At 33.3% G+C, this 16,848-nt stretch overlaps 3 protein-coding genes and 1 long non-coding RNA gene across 4 annotated transcripts; 2 read left to right on the top strand and 2 right to left on the bottom strand.

Annotated features, from left to right (window-relative positions):
- Window positions 1–676: 676 nt before the first annotated feature.
- On the bottom strand, window positions 677–2,307 carry LOC110635665 (uncharacterized). The gene has a single exon (XM_021785091.2). The coding sequence runs from the start codon at window positions 2,001–2,003 to the stop codon at window positions 999–1,001; it is 1,005 nt and encodes a 334-aa protein (XP_021640783.2). The 5' UTR covers window positions 2,004–2,307; the 3' UTR covers window positions 677–998.
- Window positions 2,308–5,332: 3,025 nt separating this feature from the next.
- LOC110635670 (pentatricopeptide repeat-containing protein At5g44230) lies at window positions 5,333–8,777 on the top strand. Its single transcript, XM_058139696.1, has 2 exons — window positions 5,333–7,483; window positions 7,566–8,777. Exon 1 carries the CDS (start codon window positions 5,459–5,461, stop codon window positions 7,418–7,420), a length of 1,962 nt encoding a protein of 653 aa, XP_057995679.1. The 5' UTR covers window positions 5,333–5,458; the 3' UTR covers window positions 7,421–7,483; window positions 7,566–8,777.
- Window positions 8,778–11,029: 2,252 nt separating this feature from the next.
- Window positions 11,030–13,281, top strand: LOC110635678 (uncharacterized). Its single transcript, XR_002491189.2, has 6 exons — window positions 11,030–11,197; window positions 11,316–11,373; window positions 11,945–12,020; window positions 12,270–12,349; window positions 12,433–12,501; window positions 13,110–13,281. It is a non-coding gene; the product is annotated as an uncharacterized LOC110635678 (long non-coding RNA).
- A 909-nt stretch (window positions 13,282–14,190) lies between these two features.
- On the bottom strand, window positions 14,191–16,115 carry LOC131175330 (probable xyloglucan 6-xylosyltransferase 5). The gene has a single exon (XM_058139089.1). The coding sequence runs from the start codon at window positions 15,914–15,916 to the stop codon at window positions 14,561–14,563; it is 1,356 nt and encodes a 451-aa protein (XP_057995072.1). The 5' UTR covers window positions 15,917–16,115; the 3' UTR covers window positions 14,191–14,560.
- Between the last annotated feature and the right edge of the window lie 733 nt (window positions 16,116–16,848).

Below are 16,848 nucleotides of genomic sequence, written 5' to 3'. Positions count from 1 at the left end.
TTCCATTTAAATTCTAGCAAATTTAAAACTTAAAAAAAAAAAAAAAAAATCTTAGCGAGAATCTCTAAAGCATTTTAGTGGTGAAAAACGCCTTCTCAAAGTTAAATATAATTACATGCGATTCTTCCATAGTTGATAGTTTCCAAACTCTTCTTTGCCTATCAATTGGGAATTTGGGACGTGGAAGGTTCTGTTTATATGTAAATGAAAAAACAGGAAAATGGACAATCAATGATGGCATTTTGAAGAAGGAACATGTTTACCAGTGCCTTTTTTTTTTTTTTAACTGTTCGCTTGATTCGTCATTATGTCCTCTAGCCCATTGTTAGTGCGAGCCATAATCATAACCCTATTTCTTCACCTACTTGCTTATATATTACGTTACTTCTATTCTTGGTTTCTACCAGCAGATGATTGCCTTTCATTTCTCTCTCTCTCTCTCTCTCTCTCTCTCTTACTAACATCTGCAAATGTTAGTTTTGTCCTCTTCCCCTGTTGGGTATTTTTTTTGGAAATTTTGTTAAAATGAAGAAAGAAGTTGAATTTTAAAATTTTAACCCCTTCCCTCTGAAAATTGGCATTAACTCTAAAGCTATAAACTACTGATTTATTTATTTATAATTAACTTCTATTAGAACTTCGAATTTAAGGCTTTTCAATCCTGAAAATTACTGCATTATCACTAAGCATGAACTTCATTGTTGTATGTTATTATATTTACATTAAAAAAAAATTTCCTTAATTCACATTGTAACACTTTCCAATCTACAAATGAACATCTTGAGGGGGAAAAAAAGAATTGGAGAATTGGACAAATTGTGTGTTTTTCCCCTTTGCCTTTGTGCTTCTTGGTGATGAGTTTATCTCACTTGTGGGTCTTTATTTTCCCTAGCCTGGTTTTCCCTGAAGCGATTGAAAAGCTACTTTCTATGAATCTTTCTATAAAAATCAAGAAAATAAGAAATACTTGATCCTGTCCTCGTGTATCCCCCCCGGCTTTATGGAAGCTCTTGCGAGACCTTTAAGCTTACATAACCAACATTATCTTCGTCTGCAATTTCAATCTTGTAAGCGCACTTGCCTTCTTGATCTATGCAAGAACTTGTCTTGCAGCTTTTGAAGAAGATGCAAGTAGCAATGGTATCAAGAACAAGAAAGATTGAATACAAGTATGCGATTAACATCCCTTCCAGAGCCATCAAAGAAGAAGGTGTTTGGCCTCTATGAGAAGCTCTCACGATTCGGTATTGGAACAAAGCTTCAATTCCAGCCAGGGCTAAATTGACAGGCAGGGCAAGCGACAGTGCTGTTGAAGTCCTTCCACGAATCATCACACAGGCCTTGAGAAGCGCCAGGTATCCGCTAGATCTTTCTGTGCCGGATAAAACCAACGACAAGTTGCTTATTATGAGAGCATTGGCAAGAAGAACAGAATAAAGAACTACTCCAGCAGCTGAGAGGAGGAGAACGTTGTTGCGCGAATAGAAGCCAAATCCTTCAAGAAAGTTGAAAGAAAGGAATAAAAGACAGAAGGCAGTTGCATTCGCGGAGATGATCAAGATGGAGTTGCAGATATAGGTGAGGAGGAGAGGATTGAAAATAGAAATAAAAGAAAAGAAAGAAGGTGGCGAAGATGGTTTGTGGTGATTAAGAGCTTGAATTATAGATGCTTTAGCGAAAAGAAAGAAAGTGAGGGTGAAGGGTAGTGTGAAGATGGATGAAGAGATTGTTTGGGATAGCTTGAGATTCAGAATGGTGAAGAATTCTGATGAGAGGGGGAATCCTGCGGCATGGAAGAGATTCTGCAAGCGATAGTATATTGTTGGCAAGAGAGATGTTGAGGACGGAACTATTGCTTGTGAGAGCAGAATTGAGACTGAGAAAGGGAAGGCAAGGAGGGCTGCAATTGAGGTGAAGTATTGATAGTTTTGAAGGAAAGTATAGATAGATCTTCTGATGATCCTGCCAGCTTTTTCCATGGGAATTCTTCGGTTATCTTCCATTGAGGAAGAAGGATGGGGAGACTGGCACTAATGGGTTGTGTATGAGACTAGTGTACAAGGTATTTGGTGTCTCCTTTTTATTCTCAAGTTTTCTTTTAATGGGTTTTCTTCAATCTCTCTCTCTCTCACTCTCTTTCTTTCTGCTCAATGGTAGGTTAGAGGATCATAGAGGGTTGGTTATGTTGGATGAATAGATAGGTCAACTAAAAAAAATCTACTGGAGGAGTTGTTTGAGCAATGACTTTCTTTGGTTTCATTTGGTTTTATGTCCTTTCCATCTCCATATTTTGTAATTTAATATAGTTGGCCAAGATTAGGAAACTTGGCTTCATCATGTATTAGTTTTATATCTCCATATGGGTTGAATGGCTTGGCTTCTTTTATCTCACTTATTCTCAAAGAATACTTTATTTTTCTTTAATGGATTGTTTAAACCTTACAATTCAAGCATTAATTCTCAAATTTCCCTTTTCAAAGTGGGCCAAGAAGAACACAAAAACAAGAAATCAAAAATTGGAAAATTGTTGAGTAATTAGAAAAGAATCATTGAAGAGAATATACAAATGGAATAAATACAAAAATGTCTTTTTTGGGAATTTCAATAAAAGAAAATTGCATTGGAATGTAATGCCAACAAAAATTGTGGAGACTGAGATTGCTTGAAAAGCTAGAGTTGGGTCCATTCAATCCCTCTCTCCCTTATTGGTTAGGCTTTCACATGGCAAGTGATTGTATATTTGTATTCTTAGCTTTCAAGAAAATTTTAATAATCACTAGTGCAAAAAGAAGTGGAGCAAAGATGGGTTAACATCTTATTAATTAATTCTTGAAATTATGATGGAAAAAGAAAACCCATCAGAAATTAGCACCAAATCTTTAATCTTATTAATTAAATTTATTTAATTAGGTACCTCTAATCCATTAATTTATATGGGTCTTGCCTCTTAAATTGTATTTCTTTATCACCCATTTGCCATGATTAGTGCTTGCTTATTCTATTATTCTGAATAGGACATCAACCACTCAAGTAAAGCTCAGCCATATATATTTTCCATTAATTAAACTTAATAATTTTGTCATCAATTCTTAAATAATGAGAAGACTTTTCTTACAATTACATCAATTCATTCTTAAGTTTTAAGTTGAAAAATGAGTTTACTTTTTATCTCATTAATATAATTTATTTATTTAATAAATAATTAATATAGTTTACATTCTATAACTCAAAATAAAATAAATTTTCTTCTTAAATTCTTTAATATGAATAATTTATTTTTAATATAATAAATATTGAAATTTTTTTATTTAAATATAATTTATCATGAAATTAAAATATAAAAAAATGTATATATTTATATTTTTAAATTCATAATAAATAAATTTAGCCGAGGCTGTTTAGCTGAGCCAAGCCAGATTGGGTAGGAAGTTATGGTGTCGGTACGCAGTCGTTTGACCTGGCACGAGTTTAGAAATTTCTCCAAAAATGACGTGGCACATCTGAGTTGGAAGGAATTGACTATAAAAGTATGCTAATGTTGCTTCCGTAAGGTAACGGGTCAATATTTATTTAGTGACCTTCTAACTGAAAAAAAGGTTCGTATCTAAACCTAATTAATGCCATTAATTAAACTCATTAAGTTATTTATTTTTTTTTTAAATGTATAATACCATGTGATCATAATTAAAAAATTACTAATTTAATAATTGAATTGCCAAATTACTCAATCTGTTGTACTTTCTTTTTTTTTTTAGTTCAATTCAATTATTACAATTTATTTTATTTTTATAATATTTTTAATACCATTAAAGTAAAATTTATTGATTAATTATTAAAAATTTAAAAATTCATAATTGTTCAAAAAATTGTACAAATAATAAAGAGAATGTTTAAATAGTATTGTTAACATTTTTAAAATAAAATGAGATAAATTTAATTAAGGATTAAATTAGTGACATCTTTTTTTACTGACAAAACGCCTATTTTAACCCTTTAAGTATAGGTCATTATTTATATAAGCCTTTTAAGTTTTAAAAAAAAATTAAATAAGTTATTCAAATTTTAAAAATAGATCAAATAAACTTTTTTACTATTTTTTAATAAATAAATTTTTTAACTTTTAAAAATAAATAAAAAAAATTAAATTATAATTTGACTCTAAGATAAATCTAATTAATGTCATATATGAAATTCTTTTAATCCACGGGATCCTCGTTAGCAATCCTAAATATCTACTATGTAACATTCTAATAAGTATTTATTTCATTTTGAAGCAGATTGATAAATTATTCGATATCGAATGATTCAATCAATTTTCCCATGGATTCAAAAAATTTATGTAAATAAACTTTTTGAATCACTCTATAAATAACAACATATTAATCAATTCTAAGATACAACAGATTTTTATCAAAATGGTGCAAATGAGATATGCAAGATTTTTTATGAGGACTCATACATTAGAAAATCTTTGTGCATAGTTTTAACTTAGATTTATATTACAAATAAATTATATTTTAATTTTTTATATATTTTTTAAAAATTAAATAGATTATTTATATATAAAATAATAAAAGTGTTTATTTGATTTATTTTTTCAATTTAAATGATTTATTTAATTTTTTTTTAACTGAAGGAGTTAATTAAATCTTAAAATGTTTTAAAAATTTATATGACTGTTTACATAATTTTAAGGATTTAAATAAATTTTTTTACTCTTTTTATTTTTAATATTATTTAAATAAATTACCGAGTCAATTTGATTGAATGTAAGGGAACAGCAAGCAAATTGATTCACTGATTAATATAGTCCGATTTAAAGGATTTAATTTATTTTTTAATTTACTTTAAAATAAATATCAATCACTCTCAGAGATACATACCAGCCACCAATCATATACACAGAAGAAAAGGACAAATTATTTTACAATTCTCATCAAATTAAAATTTAATAAATATTTTTAAAATAATATATATTTTTTTCTAAATGATAATTTAACAGTAAAATAAATAAATTCTAACTAATAAATTCATATAAATTCATTATATTTTCTTTTTTTTTAATTTTTTTACAAAATTAGATATGGCATAAACTCAATTATATGATGCGATTAATTTCCTCAAAATTAAAAAATAAATTTAGTACACTTGTTTTAATAATTAACAAAGAGCTGTGATACTGATTCCATAAACTGGAAGTTGAAGCTTGTGTGTCGTTTGATTAACTCAATTATTATATGTTTTATTCAACGTTCGACCCACGGGAAACAGCCCATAGTTCTTTGGGCCTAAATAAATTCGCAATTATAATTAACAAGAGAAATTTAAACGCTGCCCAAATACAAGAGACTAAGCTCAAGTGCCGTGGCAGTTGCAGTTGCAGTTGCAGTTGCAAAGAGGGCGGAGCTGAAGAGTCTCAGTGGACTATGGCAGCCTGATTATCAACAAGTAGAGTATAATGATTACTTACTCTCGCAAATTCTACTCAACTAGTAGTTCCCTTTCGTATATACCAAAACAGCTTTCTCAATACAACCCAACGCCTACTTCCATTCCCTTTTCTCAGCTTCAACAACAGCTAAGCCTCCTAGAATCCCACCTCGTCTCCACCCTCGATGCCTGCACCACCCTCGCTCAAATCAAACAAGTCCACACTCATATTCTCCGTATAGGACTTGACCAGTGTTGCTTTGTCGTCACCAAACTCGTCCGAACGCTCGCCAACCTCAATGTTCCCATGGAGCCATACCCTCGCTCCATTTTTGATCAGGTCAAGTATCCTAATCCGTTCCTTTACTCTGCTGTCATTCGGGGTTATTCAGTCCAAGGACCTTTAAGTGAATCTATTAGATTGTATGGTTTGATGAGAAGGAAAGGTATTGGGCCTGTGTCATTTACGTTTTCAGCTATTCTTAAGGCGTGTGGTGCACTGCCGGAAGTAAGTTTGGGGAAGCAGATGCATGCCCAGTCGATTTTGATTGGTGGGTTTTGCTCTGATGTGTTCGTCCGGAATACGTTGATCGATATGTATATAAAATGCGGGTTTTTGGAGTGCGGGCTTAAAGTTTTCGATGAAATGCCTGACAAGGATGTGATTTCTTGGACGGAGTTAATTGTTGCATATGCAAAGCGTGGCGATATGGAGATTTCACGTGAGTTGTTTGATGGCTTGCCTGTGAAGGATATGATGGCCTGGACTGCAATGGTTACAGGTTTTGCACAGAATGCTAGGCCAAGAGAGGCAATAGAGTTTTTTGAGAGAATGCAGGACGCTGGTGTTGGAACTGATGAAGTAACTTTGGTAGGTGTTATTTCGGCTTGTGCTCAATTAGGTGCAGCTAAATATGCTGATTGGATTCGTGATATTGTTGAGAAACTTGGGCCTGTTTCTGGTCATAGTGTTGTCTTGGGATCAGCGTTGGTCGATATGTACTCAAAGTGCATGCGTGTCGAGGATGCTTATAAAGTTTTTGAGGGGTTGAAGGATAGGAACGTGTTTTCTTATAGCTCAATGATTATGGGTTTTTCCATGCATGGCCGTACTGATGCTGCACTTAAATTGTTTAATGAAATGGTTAAAACGGAGACAAAACCAAACAGGGTTACATTTATTGGGGTGCTTACTGCTTGTGTCCATACAGGTATGGTAGAAGAAGGTCTGTCCATATTTGATTCCATGGAGAAATGTTATGGTGTTAAACCATCAGCTGATCATTATACTTGCATAGTGGATCTGCTTGGACGAGCAGGACGGTTGAAAGAAGCTCTGGAACTTGTTAAAACAATGCCAATTGAGCCCCATGGAGGAGTGTGGGGAGCACTGCTTGGAGCTTGTCGCATCCATGGGAATCCTGACATTGCTACAATCGCAGCTAGCCATTTGTTTGAGCTTGAACCCAATGGTATTGGAAACTACATCATCCTTTCTAACATATATGCATCAGCTGGAAGGTGGCATGATGTTTCATGGGTAAGGAAATTGATGAGAAGGAAAGGTCTAAAGAAAAATCCGGGATGTAGCTGGATTGAACCAAAGAAAGGAGTCATTCATGAGTTCTTTTCAGGGGATATGACCCATCCCATGTCCAGTGAGATTAAGCGAGTACTAATGGATCTTCTGGATAGATTGGAGGCTAATGGGTACCAACCAAAACTGAGTTCTGTGCCTTATGATGTGTGCGATGAAGAAAAGAGACGTATACTGATGACTCATAGTGAGAAGTTAGCTTTAGCATTTGGATTGATCAGTATGAATCCTGGTTGCTCTATAAGGATTATGAAGAACATAAGAATCTGTGAAGATTGCCACTTAGTAATGTGTGGTGCATCTCAAATCATGGAGAGAGAGATTGTTGTCAGGGATAACATGAGATTCCATCATTTCTCTAATGGGACATGCTCTTGTGGTAATTTCTGGTGACGGGGATTTAAATGTTCTTTAGGATTGGAGATTGACCACTAGAATCCTGTCTTCACATGGATGGTTTGTTGCAGCCTGATCACTTGTGTATTGTTGCATTTGCATAAAATATCCTGCTAATAGATTCCTTTTATCAATGCATCAGGATTCCACTGCCCTAATAATGTTGCACTTGTTTCAACAAATCATCTGCTTGATACTTCATGTGGAAGAGCTTCAATCATTTGTGGGAGACAATTTGTTCTAGGTGACACGTCTCTTCCAGATTTTGATGCAGCAGTTGGTGTTCAAAGCAGAAGGGGATTAGTAGCAACTATAGCCAGAGATCATTTATGCCAACCCTGTGGATGGTTTTGCAGAAAATACAAGGCAATTACAGATTCCTTAATCTTAGAAAGCTTGGCATGCAGAGAGGCGATCCCCCTCGCTTTGGCGAAAGGCTTTGGTAGAGTGATTATTGAAGGGGATTCCCAGGTGCTAATCAGGGCACTGAATGGAGACGCATCACCGCTGGACATTTGGAATGTTCTTACCGATAGTAAGAGGCTTTCAACATCTCTTATAGAGGTGTCTTTCTCTTTTGTTCGTAGGCAGGGCAACAGCGCTGCTCACATAGTGATTCATCTTTTCTTTTGCTATGTAGCACGGGCACGGAAATGCCAACACAGGAAAATGTAGAAACAGAAACGGGAAAGGGCATTTTTAAAATTTTAGGGAATGAAAACGTGAAAAATGCATAAATATAAAAAATATAAGAATATATATATATATTAATTAGATAAAATAATTAATGAGTTTATAACTCAATAATGTTAGTATTATAGTCATTTTTATTACTAATATCTTGAATGGTAGATTAAAAACTTAATCATTGAAATTAATAGTAATATAAATATTAAAAATAATGCTCTCACCAAATAAAATATTTTATTTAATAAAAATAAATTTTATTCTTGTAATTATTAGAATTTGACTACATTATGAAGTAATTTAAGAATAATAATCAAAGGCAAAACAGAGCATGGGAACTCGGGAGATTAAAGGGATCATTGGATCCGCTTACCTGCGATGCTGATCCCGTATCATCGTCGCCAAGTAAGTCCTTCTCCTCTTCTTCTTCTTTTTGTGATGTGGTGCTGATCAGTGCTCTCACTTCTCTATTTGCATAAGCCATTTGTGGTGCAGTGAGCTACAGCTGCTGTAGTATAAGAATGACATTTTCTCACTCTGGCGTATGCTACAGGCACACAAACTTACTTGTGTCTGAATATTGTACCGCTTTATGTTAGGCTTTTTGCAATGGCAATTTTGTTAGGATATCAAATATACTTTATTGGTGTGTTATGTCTTCGCTTTAGTGCCAACCTGTTGAAAGTTTTTGACATGAAAAATGAGTTTGAAACAAGACTGGTTGGGTTAGCCGAAAATTGACTAATTTCCTGCAATCTCTGTGTAAGCTAAGAGACCTATGCTTCTTATTTATTTGTTTTTTCTGACTTATTATTATTATTATTTAAAAAGAAAAAAATTCTTGATTTCATTTATTATATTATCTATTTCATTTTTCCTTTGTATCTGTTTTCATGCATCTTTATTTCGAATTGAACCAGAAGTAAGGTTGAAATAGTGGAAGAACCATTTTTAAATCGTCAAAGGTGACTTTTCTTTTGAGGTTCAAATATTTGATATCAGATAACCTTAATTTGTTGGTATTTATCACATAATTAAGTTAATGAGGAAGTGTAAACTATGGCCAGTGTGCCTTTCATCATCTCCGAAAGGTGTCACTGGAAATGACTCAGAATATGTTAAAGAATTACCATCTCTGGTGCAGTGAGCTGCAGCAGCTGTCAAGCCAAGGGCATGGCAGTTGCTTTGTAATTTGTCGAAACAATGCAATGCTAAATAGGTTGAATTGTTTTGGTATTTTCGAGTGTTGAAAAGGGAAAATTGTTTCAAATTTCATTATTTATTCTGAAATATTTTCACATTTCCTATTAGTTCAGGTCCAATTTCTACAGTTAAAAAAAGTGTGTTTTATTATATACACATGTATATTAAAATTCATTACCAACCATTGAATAAATTCTCTTGATCCAGACGAGGGTTTCAGTATTTAATAGGGCTTTGATTTAAATTGAACCAAATCGAACCATTAAAACTGAATTAATTAAATTATTATATTTTAGAAGTTGAATCAAATCGAAATGAATGAAAAGTCGAATCGAATTGAACCGTTTTATTTTGGTTTGGTTCTGTTTGAATTGATCGGTTTTGAACTTTGATAGGTTTTTTTAATTTACACTTAATTTTCAAGTTATTTAAAATAATTTTGATCTTAATTTAAACATAATAATTATTAATCAATGAAATTAAACAATTTATATATATATATATATATATAATTACATATAATTCATAAATTTCTTATAAAAATAAATTAATTTAAAAATTAATAAAATAATTCAATTTAATTTGATTTAATTAATTTTTTTTTCTAAAATTAAATTAAATTAAAATAATTAAATTTTTTAATTTTTAAAATTAAATTATTTTAAAAATTAAATCAAATTAAATTAAATTATTAAATTAAAATAATTTAATTTAATTTATTTAATTTAAATTAAATAGTGATCAGCCCTCATTTTTAATATGAGAAACTAAACGAGACAAATAGGAATACGGAGATGTCGTGATTCGAAAGCACTAAAAGCTATCCATTTTTATTTGGCAGTGCTTATAAACCAAAACCGCCACAGATGACGTTTCTGCCTAATTAAAAATAAATAATTAAATAAACAACAGTAGAAAGTAGTTGCATCTCCCGATGCTTCCCCCACAAAAGTGCCAGGCAAAACGGTTCAAGAGTGAAGGTGCGGCGGTTGTTGTCAATGTTTGATCTTAGCTACTCCTATTTGATATAAAAAAAAAATACTTATATGAATTATAAATGATATAAAAAAATAATAATAAAATATTTTAAAATTTAGATTTTAAGATTTAATTATGTGAAGTTAATTCATTTATACTTTAAAGGCTTAAGGCTAAGTCCAAACTAATCATCTTGGCACCTTTAAAGTCTACTAATCAAGATTTATAACTCCCTTGCTCTTCTTATAATTAGACTCCTGAGTAATGAAAGTGGCTTTGGTGATAGTGTCTCCTCATCATTACAGAGTGGGTTTTTGGTTCATTTTCCATTTAGTTATCAAATTTTTAGCTGTCTAGTTGTCGCACTTACCCCCAATATTTCTGAACAGTTTCGTTTAAACATGACTTTGTTCTGAGTTAACTAGTTACTGTATAGTCGTGAGCCACTTCCAGATGGACGACTCTATCTAGAGGTAAAAATACCATTATTCTTTTCCCTGCCTAAATATTTGCATATTGTACTCTTTTTGTTTTCTTTACAAACGATGAAGTCTGAAAGCTAAATTGTTTATGAAGCTTTGGGTTGGATTACTTTTTCTATTTATTTATTTTTTTTATTTCGTGTCTTCTAAAAGTAGCAGGACTTCATAATTGATGAGCACCCTGCATAAGGTGGGCAATATTTGTTTTAGTGACAACTAGATGTAGAAAATGCATTTCAAATTTTGAGCAGCGGGATCCAATTATCAGCCCTCAAGGGTGAAGAGGGCAGAGGTGTTTCCATGAAGTATAGCATTTTTCTGTGTGTGCGCTTTTTTATGTTTATTCCTGTTTAATAAAGTACAATTTCTTGCAGGTTGAAAGTGGCCGTAGATTTCGCATCCTCCGATCTTGGGATCAAAATGGGTGAGCTTGGCCTTCTCTTAAATATCATTTATTTTCTTCAATAGCATTAGCTATGGATGTTGATCCAGTCTATCTATTGTGTAAGTTATTTTTCATGTCTTTCTATTTCTTAAAGCAGGTATCGTGTTGCACAGGTTGAATGGTTACAGGATGGTCCACCGAAAAGGAGAGCACAAGTATGCTTGCTGCTTTTATCTTTTTCTTTCACTTCCTGCATTATTATTTTTAGTTTTTTTTTTTTTTTTTCATTTTAATTCCTTTGTTTTGTTGTCAAAGTGATGCTGAGAGGTTAGAAGGCAGAAAAAGGTGGTTAAACCTTTTGTTACTGGGTTTTGATCCATTCAAGGGTCTTGGGATTTATATATTGTTGGTCTTTTGGCACATATACACACTTTTTGAATTTGAAGAAAGTTACCTACTTTCTGTTAGTTCTTGTGTCATTGAGATTTCATAGTACCAAATGGTTTATATTGTTACAAGAAGATATAGGATATCAACCCTCTGTGTATGTGGCTCATCTGGGGTTTGGGGCTTCATTTGAGTTGAGTTGTTCATTGGTCACGTTAATCATTGGGTAAAATAAGGAGGATAGCTCTCCTCAATCCCATAAAACCCTCATACCCCTCATCCAAATAGGATTAAAACCTAAGATCTCCAAGTTGAAATTTCTATGTTCAAATTGTGATGAGTGCTCATCTTTTTTATGTGTTGTAGTCACTTTGTTGTTTCATTTCTGGATGCTTTCAGTTACAGGATAATACAAATAATGCAGCAGAATATGCTTAATCATGGTTAAGGAGGGCAAAGGAATCTGCTAGACGAGGTAAACGCTTGAGATGAATGCCTTTACTTGTGTAAGCTCTATTTATTCCATTAAAACATAAAACTTGGTGTGTTTTTCAGATGGAAGACTTTGAGTCAAGGTTTTTGTTATTTTTAATGATTTTCATATCTGCATCTGTATCAAGAAATCATTTAGAGTTTGCCAACACACAGAAAAGGATTTCTTATTCTATATTTCTGTTTTGTATTTTGCAATGTTTTATTTCAATTTATGACAAAATTCATACAGATCGAAGATGACTTGAGAAACCATACAACGTAGAAGTGATGATGCCCACACCACTGGATCCAGAGCGCTTCAGTTTCTGGGTATTGATTATTATTCACAAGAAAAATGAGGAAGTAAAACATGGTTTACTGTACTTTCTAATTATGATTATGCTTGGCTGCAGCTTGCTACATTATCAGACAGGAAGCCTTATGAAAAACTGGAGCTCCTGCGCATAAAGGATACAGAAGAGGTATACATATTAGGGCTCTGTTTGTTATGAGAAAAATATTTTTATAGAAAATATTTTTCACATTTTCTAGTGTTTAGGGTTAACAAAGCCATTTTTAAAAAAATAGCTTTCTCTTTCTAAAAGAGAAAGTCATTTTCTAAATTTAACAGTTTTATTAAAATGTATAACTATATGCTATACATACCATTAGTTTAATATTGCAATCAAACAATAGAAAATATTTTCTTAAAAAATAATTTTTCATGAAAAATATTTTCCATGCATAAGTTATTTTCCACTAAACAAATGAAGCTTAGAACTTAACACATTTTTCCTAGTCTCCTTGATAGTTTGGTACTATTTAGATGATGTTACTTATGTGATGCCCGATGGTAAGACAAATAAAGTAACGAAATGCTTTGGTGATGAATGCCTGGAAAATGTTCCTTGCCTGGTAGTAGTGCATCAAGTTATTTACTTCCAGTGATTTCTTATGTGGCATTTTAAAGCCACGTTTTCCCAAGCTTTTTCTTGATACTGGAATTGATGGATAAAATTCTCTTTGATCTGTCAAATGATCTCAAGGATCCTATTACGCTGATCATTTTTCTTTCGGATTTATTTTGCAGAGGATAAAACGAGGATTGGTATATCTTAGAGCGGCAGAACAGGGCTGCAGGGTGCAATAATAAAATTTGTATTTGTAAATTGAATGCTCCATAAGATATCAAAATTTATAATCAGCATTCTTTGATCCACGTGATTGTGGATCCTATGACCACAGAAAGATGATTCCGTAAATGAGCCCTTCCGTTAATTACAAGAACTCTACATGATATAGTGGCAACGTACATAGCTGAGACTTGTGTCATTAGGATCGTTTTTATGAGGTTTAAATTTGAGTTTAATATTTTTTTATATATAATTTTTATGACTGTGAGGTTTTAAATTTGATTTTAATATTTTTTATATAATTTTTTAATTATGAGCTTTTAAATTTAAGTTTTATATTTTTTATATAATTTTTGTTTTTTAAATATTGAAATACTTTGTATTTTAATGAAATAATTAAAGAAAAATTTTTATTTAAATTCAGTCTACTGTATATTCAAAACACAAATACGTAGAATTCGTTTATTAAATATAAGGATCTAAACACATATACTGTGTTTTAAGTTTACGGTGAATTGTGTTTAAATCGGAAAAATCCTATTAGAGAGGATTTATTCAGTGCGCACTATACATTATTTACATTCAGATCTACATACAGGGGTAATAAATTTTTATCAAAGATGAACTGTATATATACTATATACTATTTATGAGTGCAAATAATTTCCCATATGATAAAGTATGCTTTCATCTTTCCTCATCACTCTCTTTAAGAAACAGGCAATATGAACATTCATGACTTCCAAAATTCCAATCCAAGGGGTCAGCAGTAAGCACTGCTTGCTGAAGCAAGATGTCTTTTCGCAAACTACATTAGCAAGGCTAAGCATGCTAGAATCATAACCAACATGGACAATAAGAGAATTGAATTAAGGCAAACAAAGAAAGATCAATAGCGCTGCATGTCAGATGCAATCATCCATCTAAGGTGCAATGTGGAAAATTTCAGAACATCTATATGATTTTTTTCAAAAATAGCATAAAGTTAATCACATAAATAAAACACTCTCATCCAAATCAATAATTTGAATGACAAACTGAGGATTTCAAATTTTCTCCCGACTGCAATTTTCTATAATCGTACACAATATTCTTATCATTTACATTCCAGAAGAATGAGTACAAAGGAAAATAAACAAGTCATTACCCAAATAAGAAGAGAAACGAAGGAGGACAACCATACTGTAGCTCTTGTTTATAAATTTCCTTCATTGATTACTCGAACAAGAAGGAAGACAAAGTTGATGCCAATAAAAGAATTCTATCCTTTTTTATCTCAGAAGCATAACCAAGACAACATAGCAAGGAAAAACTTACTTAAATGTAGATTGCTATCAAATTTATATCTGCCTTCAACTGAGGAATTACATTGCCTACAAATTATGACACAGTGAACATATTTCACTCACTAGCTCCCCGACCTGCTGTTTCCATGTACTGAATGGCGAATATCAAACTGGTCTACATACTCCAATGGAGTCACTGTCTCATTCCTGATCCTCTTGATCTTGGGGCTCAATAGTCCCCTATGCCCAAAACCGTATAACTTAAGCACCTGGTTATCAGCGAAATTGAAAGCCCTTTCCATGCTTCTCAAGCACTGCTCAACAGGATAATCCCCATAGCTCCCACAAGGCTTGCAACCAACAAAATGAGTCACAAAAGGCCACCTCTCATCACCCAATCCTGGATGGTGCTTCTCAATCATCTCCTCATACCTATCCACCAAACCTGCCCAATACCCATGCAAATAATATTGATTCTCAATATACACCTTATCCATCCACTGATCCTTTTGTGAAAGAAGTAAGTAAATCAAAGCTGACTGATCATCAGCCTCAAATGCTGGCCTCCCCTTCAAATTTGCAGTCAAAATCTTGCCAGCCTCCTCCCTTATTGGCCCCTTAGGACCCATTGGAGCCCAGGCATCAAGCAAATCCAAGCTCCACTTACAATTCCTAAACAAGAAACTCCCAGTGTTCAAAGCAATCCATGATTTTTGTTCGAACAACAAATCAGGATACCCATGAATCACCAAATTACGCTTATCGTACTTGGATAACGGGATCTCAAAAACCATATCCGTAAACATTGCATCACTATCCATCCACCAAATCCACTCCACTTCAGGATGCGACAGCATCAATCTCCTAATCATGGGTAATTTCGCCCAGTACCCAGCTAATTCCTTATCCAAATGAGCCATATTATAAACAATCTCAATCCCATGAATCCTACAATAGTCGATCTTATTCTTTATAGCTTTTAATAAGTAATGATCCCCAATCGGGTTATCACAGGGGTTAGGAGGCGACCCGGTCAAAAGCAAAATCCTAGGCCTCCCATTCACAAAATTAGGGAACTCGAGGTTTTGGCTAAGCCATACCTTGCGTTCCTCGTCCCAGTTAGAGAGTTTGGGGCCTAACGTGTAAGTGACATTGGAGTTGATCTCGGCCTCGGGCGGCTCATCCGGGTCGGTAGGGTCGTTGTCGGAGCGGATCTCGGCCAGAATCCGGTTAGTCTCCTCGATGAGGTTCTGGTTGATAGCTTCCTCCTCAGAGCTGGTGAGATTGCCAATGCCGATGGTGCCACGGAGGACGAGGATGGTGACGAAGCCACAGAGGATAGTGATCTTGATGTTATTGAAGGTTTTGTGAATCTGCCTGCCGCGCGGCATGGTTGCACGGCCTCCTCTGCCGTTGGCTGTCGTGGAAGGTAGGCCACCGCTAGCTCTCTTCAGGGGAGTGAAGTTCTCAATTCCCATAGTAAAGTTAACTCTCTCGGATTATAGACTCAGAAGCAGCAATTAGAGAGAGATCCAAATTCTCTCTTTTTGGTGTATAGTTTTCTAGTGTGTGGATCTGAAAGGCATTTAATATAATAATATAAAGTTCTATATTCTCTTAGCTCTGAGAGCTCTTTGTAGGGACGGGGGAAGCGGAAGAATAATTTAAAAATCCTAGGCGGCGGTGACGGTGACGGTGGCGTTGGTGTTGGACGCGTTGGTCCTGTTTTGGTAGCGGTGACAATGGAAGAGTTCAAATCAGGGACTGCGCTGGGACGACGCACGTCCAACTACTGCTTGTCCAGTGACACTTTTATGTGTGTGTGTGTATATATATATATATATATATAAATGTCCATTTCTTAGTAGATAATTAGTTATTACATATTTACATGCGCCTGTCGGAAATGATTGAGGAGCTATATCCGAAATGGATTTTGAAAATTATTATTAAAACGACTATGATTTTTTTGTTGTCGAAGATAAATATATACAGTATTTAGAGAGGATCAATATCTGGACATATTCTCACACTGTAAATCTCCATCAGAGCTACATGTACGCACAATATTTGAAGATAAAATTTAATATTTTAATAATTTTATTAAGATTTTCCATTTATACGAGCATTACACATGTATATTTCATATTAGATATAAAATTTTAAAAAATCAAATGATAACGATTTAGTGATTATAAAAAAATAATTGAAACTCATATAATCAAGATGTTTTGGTATTTCGATAGTGATATTTATTTATTTTTTAATTTATGATTAGAATATTTCATATTAAATTTTATACATGTACATTTATTTTAGTGTTAAGGGTATATTTTTTCATATTAACCTATTGTATTTATAATAAATTATTTTATAATAATTATCAATAAAATTGAATTTTAATTAATCA

The sequence above is a fragment of the Hevea brasiliensis genome, chromosome 17, assembly GCF_030052815.1.
Source record: "Hevea brasiliensis isolate MT/VB/25A 57/8 chromosome 17, ASM3005281v1, whole genome shotgun sequence".
NCBI lineage: Eukaryota > Viridiplantae > Streptophyta > Magnoliopsida > Malpighiales > Euphorbiaceae > Hevea > Hevea brasiliensis.
This window is presented reverse-complemented; position numbering and strand designations above follow the sequence as displayed.

What these genes read in the sequence shown, in the direction of transcription:
- LOC110635665 (XM_021785091.2), bottom strand. Translation starts at nt 2,003, where the DNA reads ATGGAAGATAACCGAAGAATTCCCATGGAAAAAGCTGGCAGGATCATC.
- LOC110635670 (XM_058139696.1), top strand. Translation starts at nt 5,459, where the DNA reads ATGATTACTTACTCTCGCAAATTCTACTCAACTAGTAGTTCCCTTTCG.
- LOC131175330 (XM_058139089.1), bottom strand. Translation starts at nt 15,916, where the DNA reads ATGGGAATTGAGAACTTCACTCCCCTGAAGAGAGCTAGCGGTGGCCTA.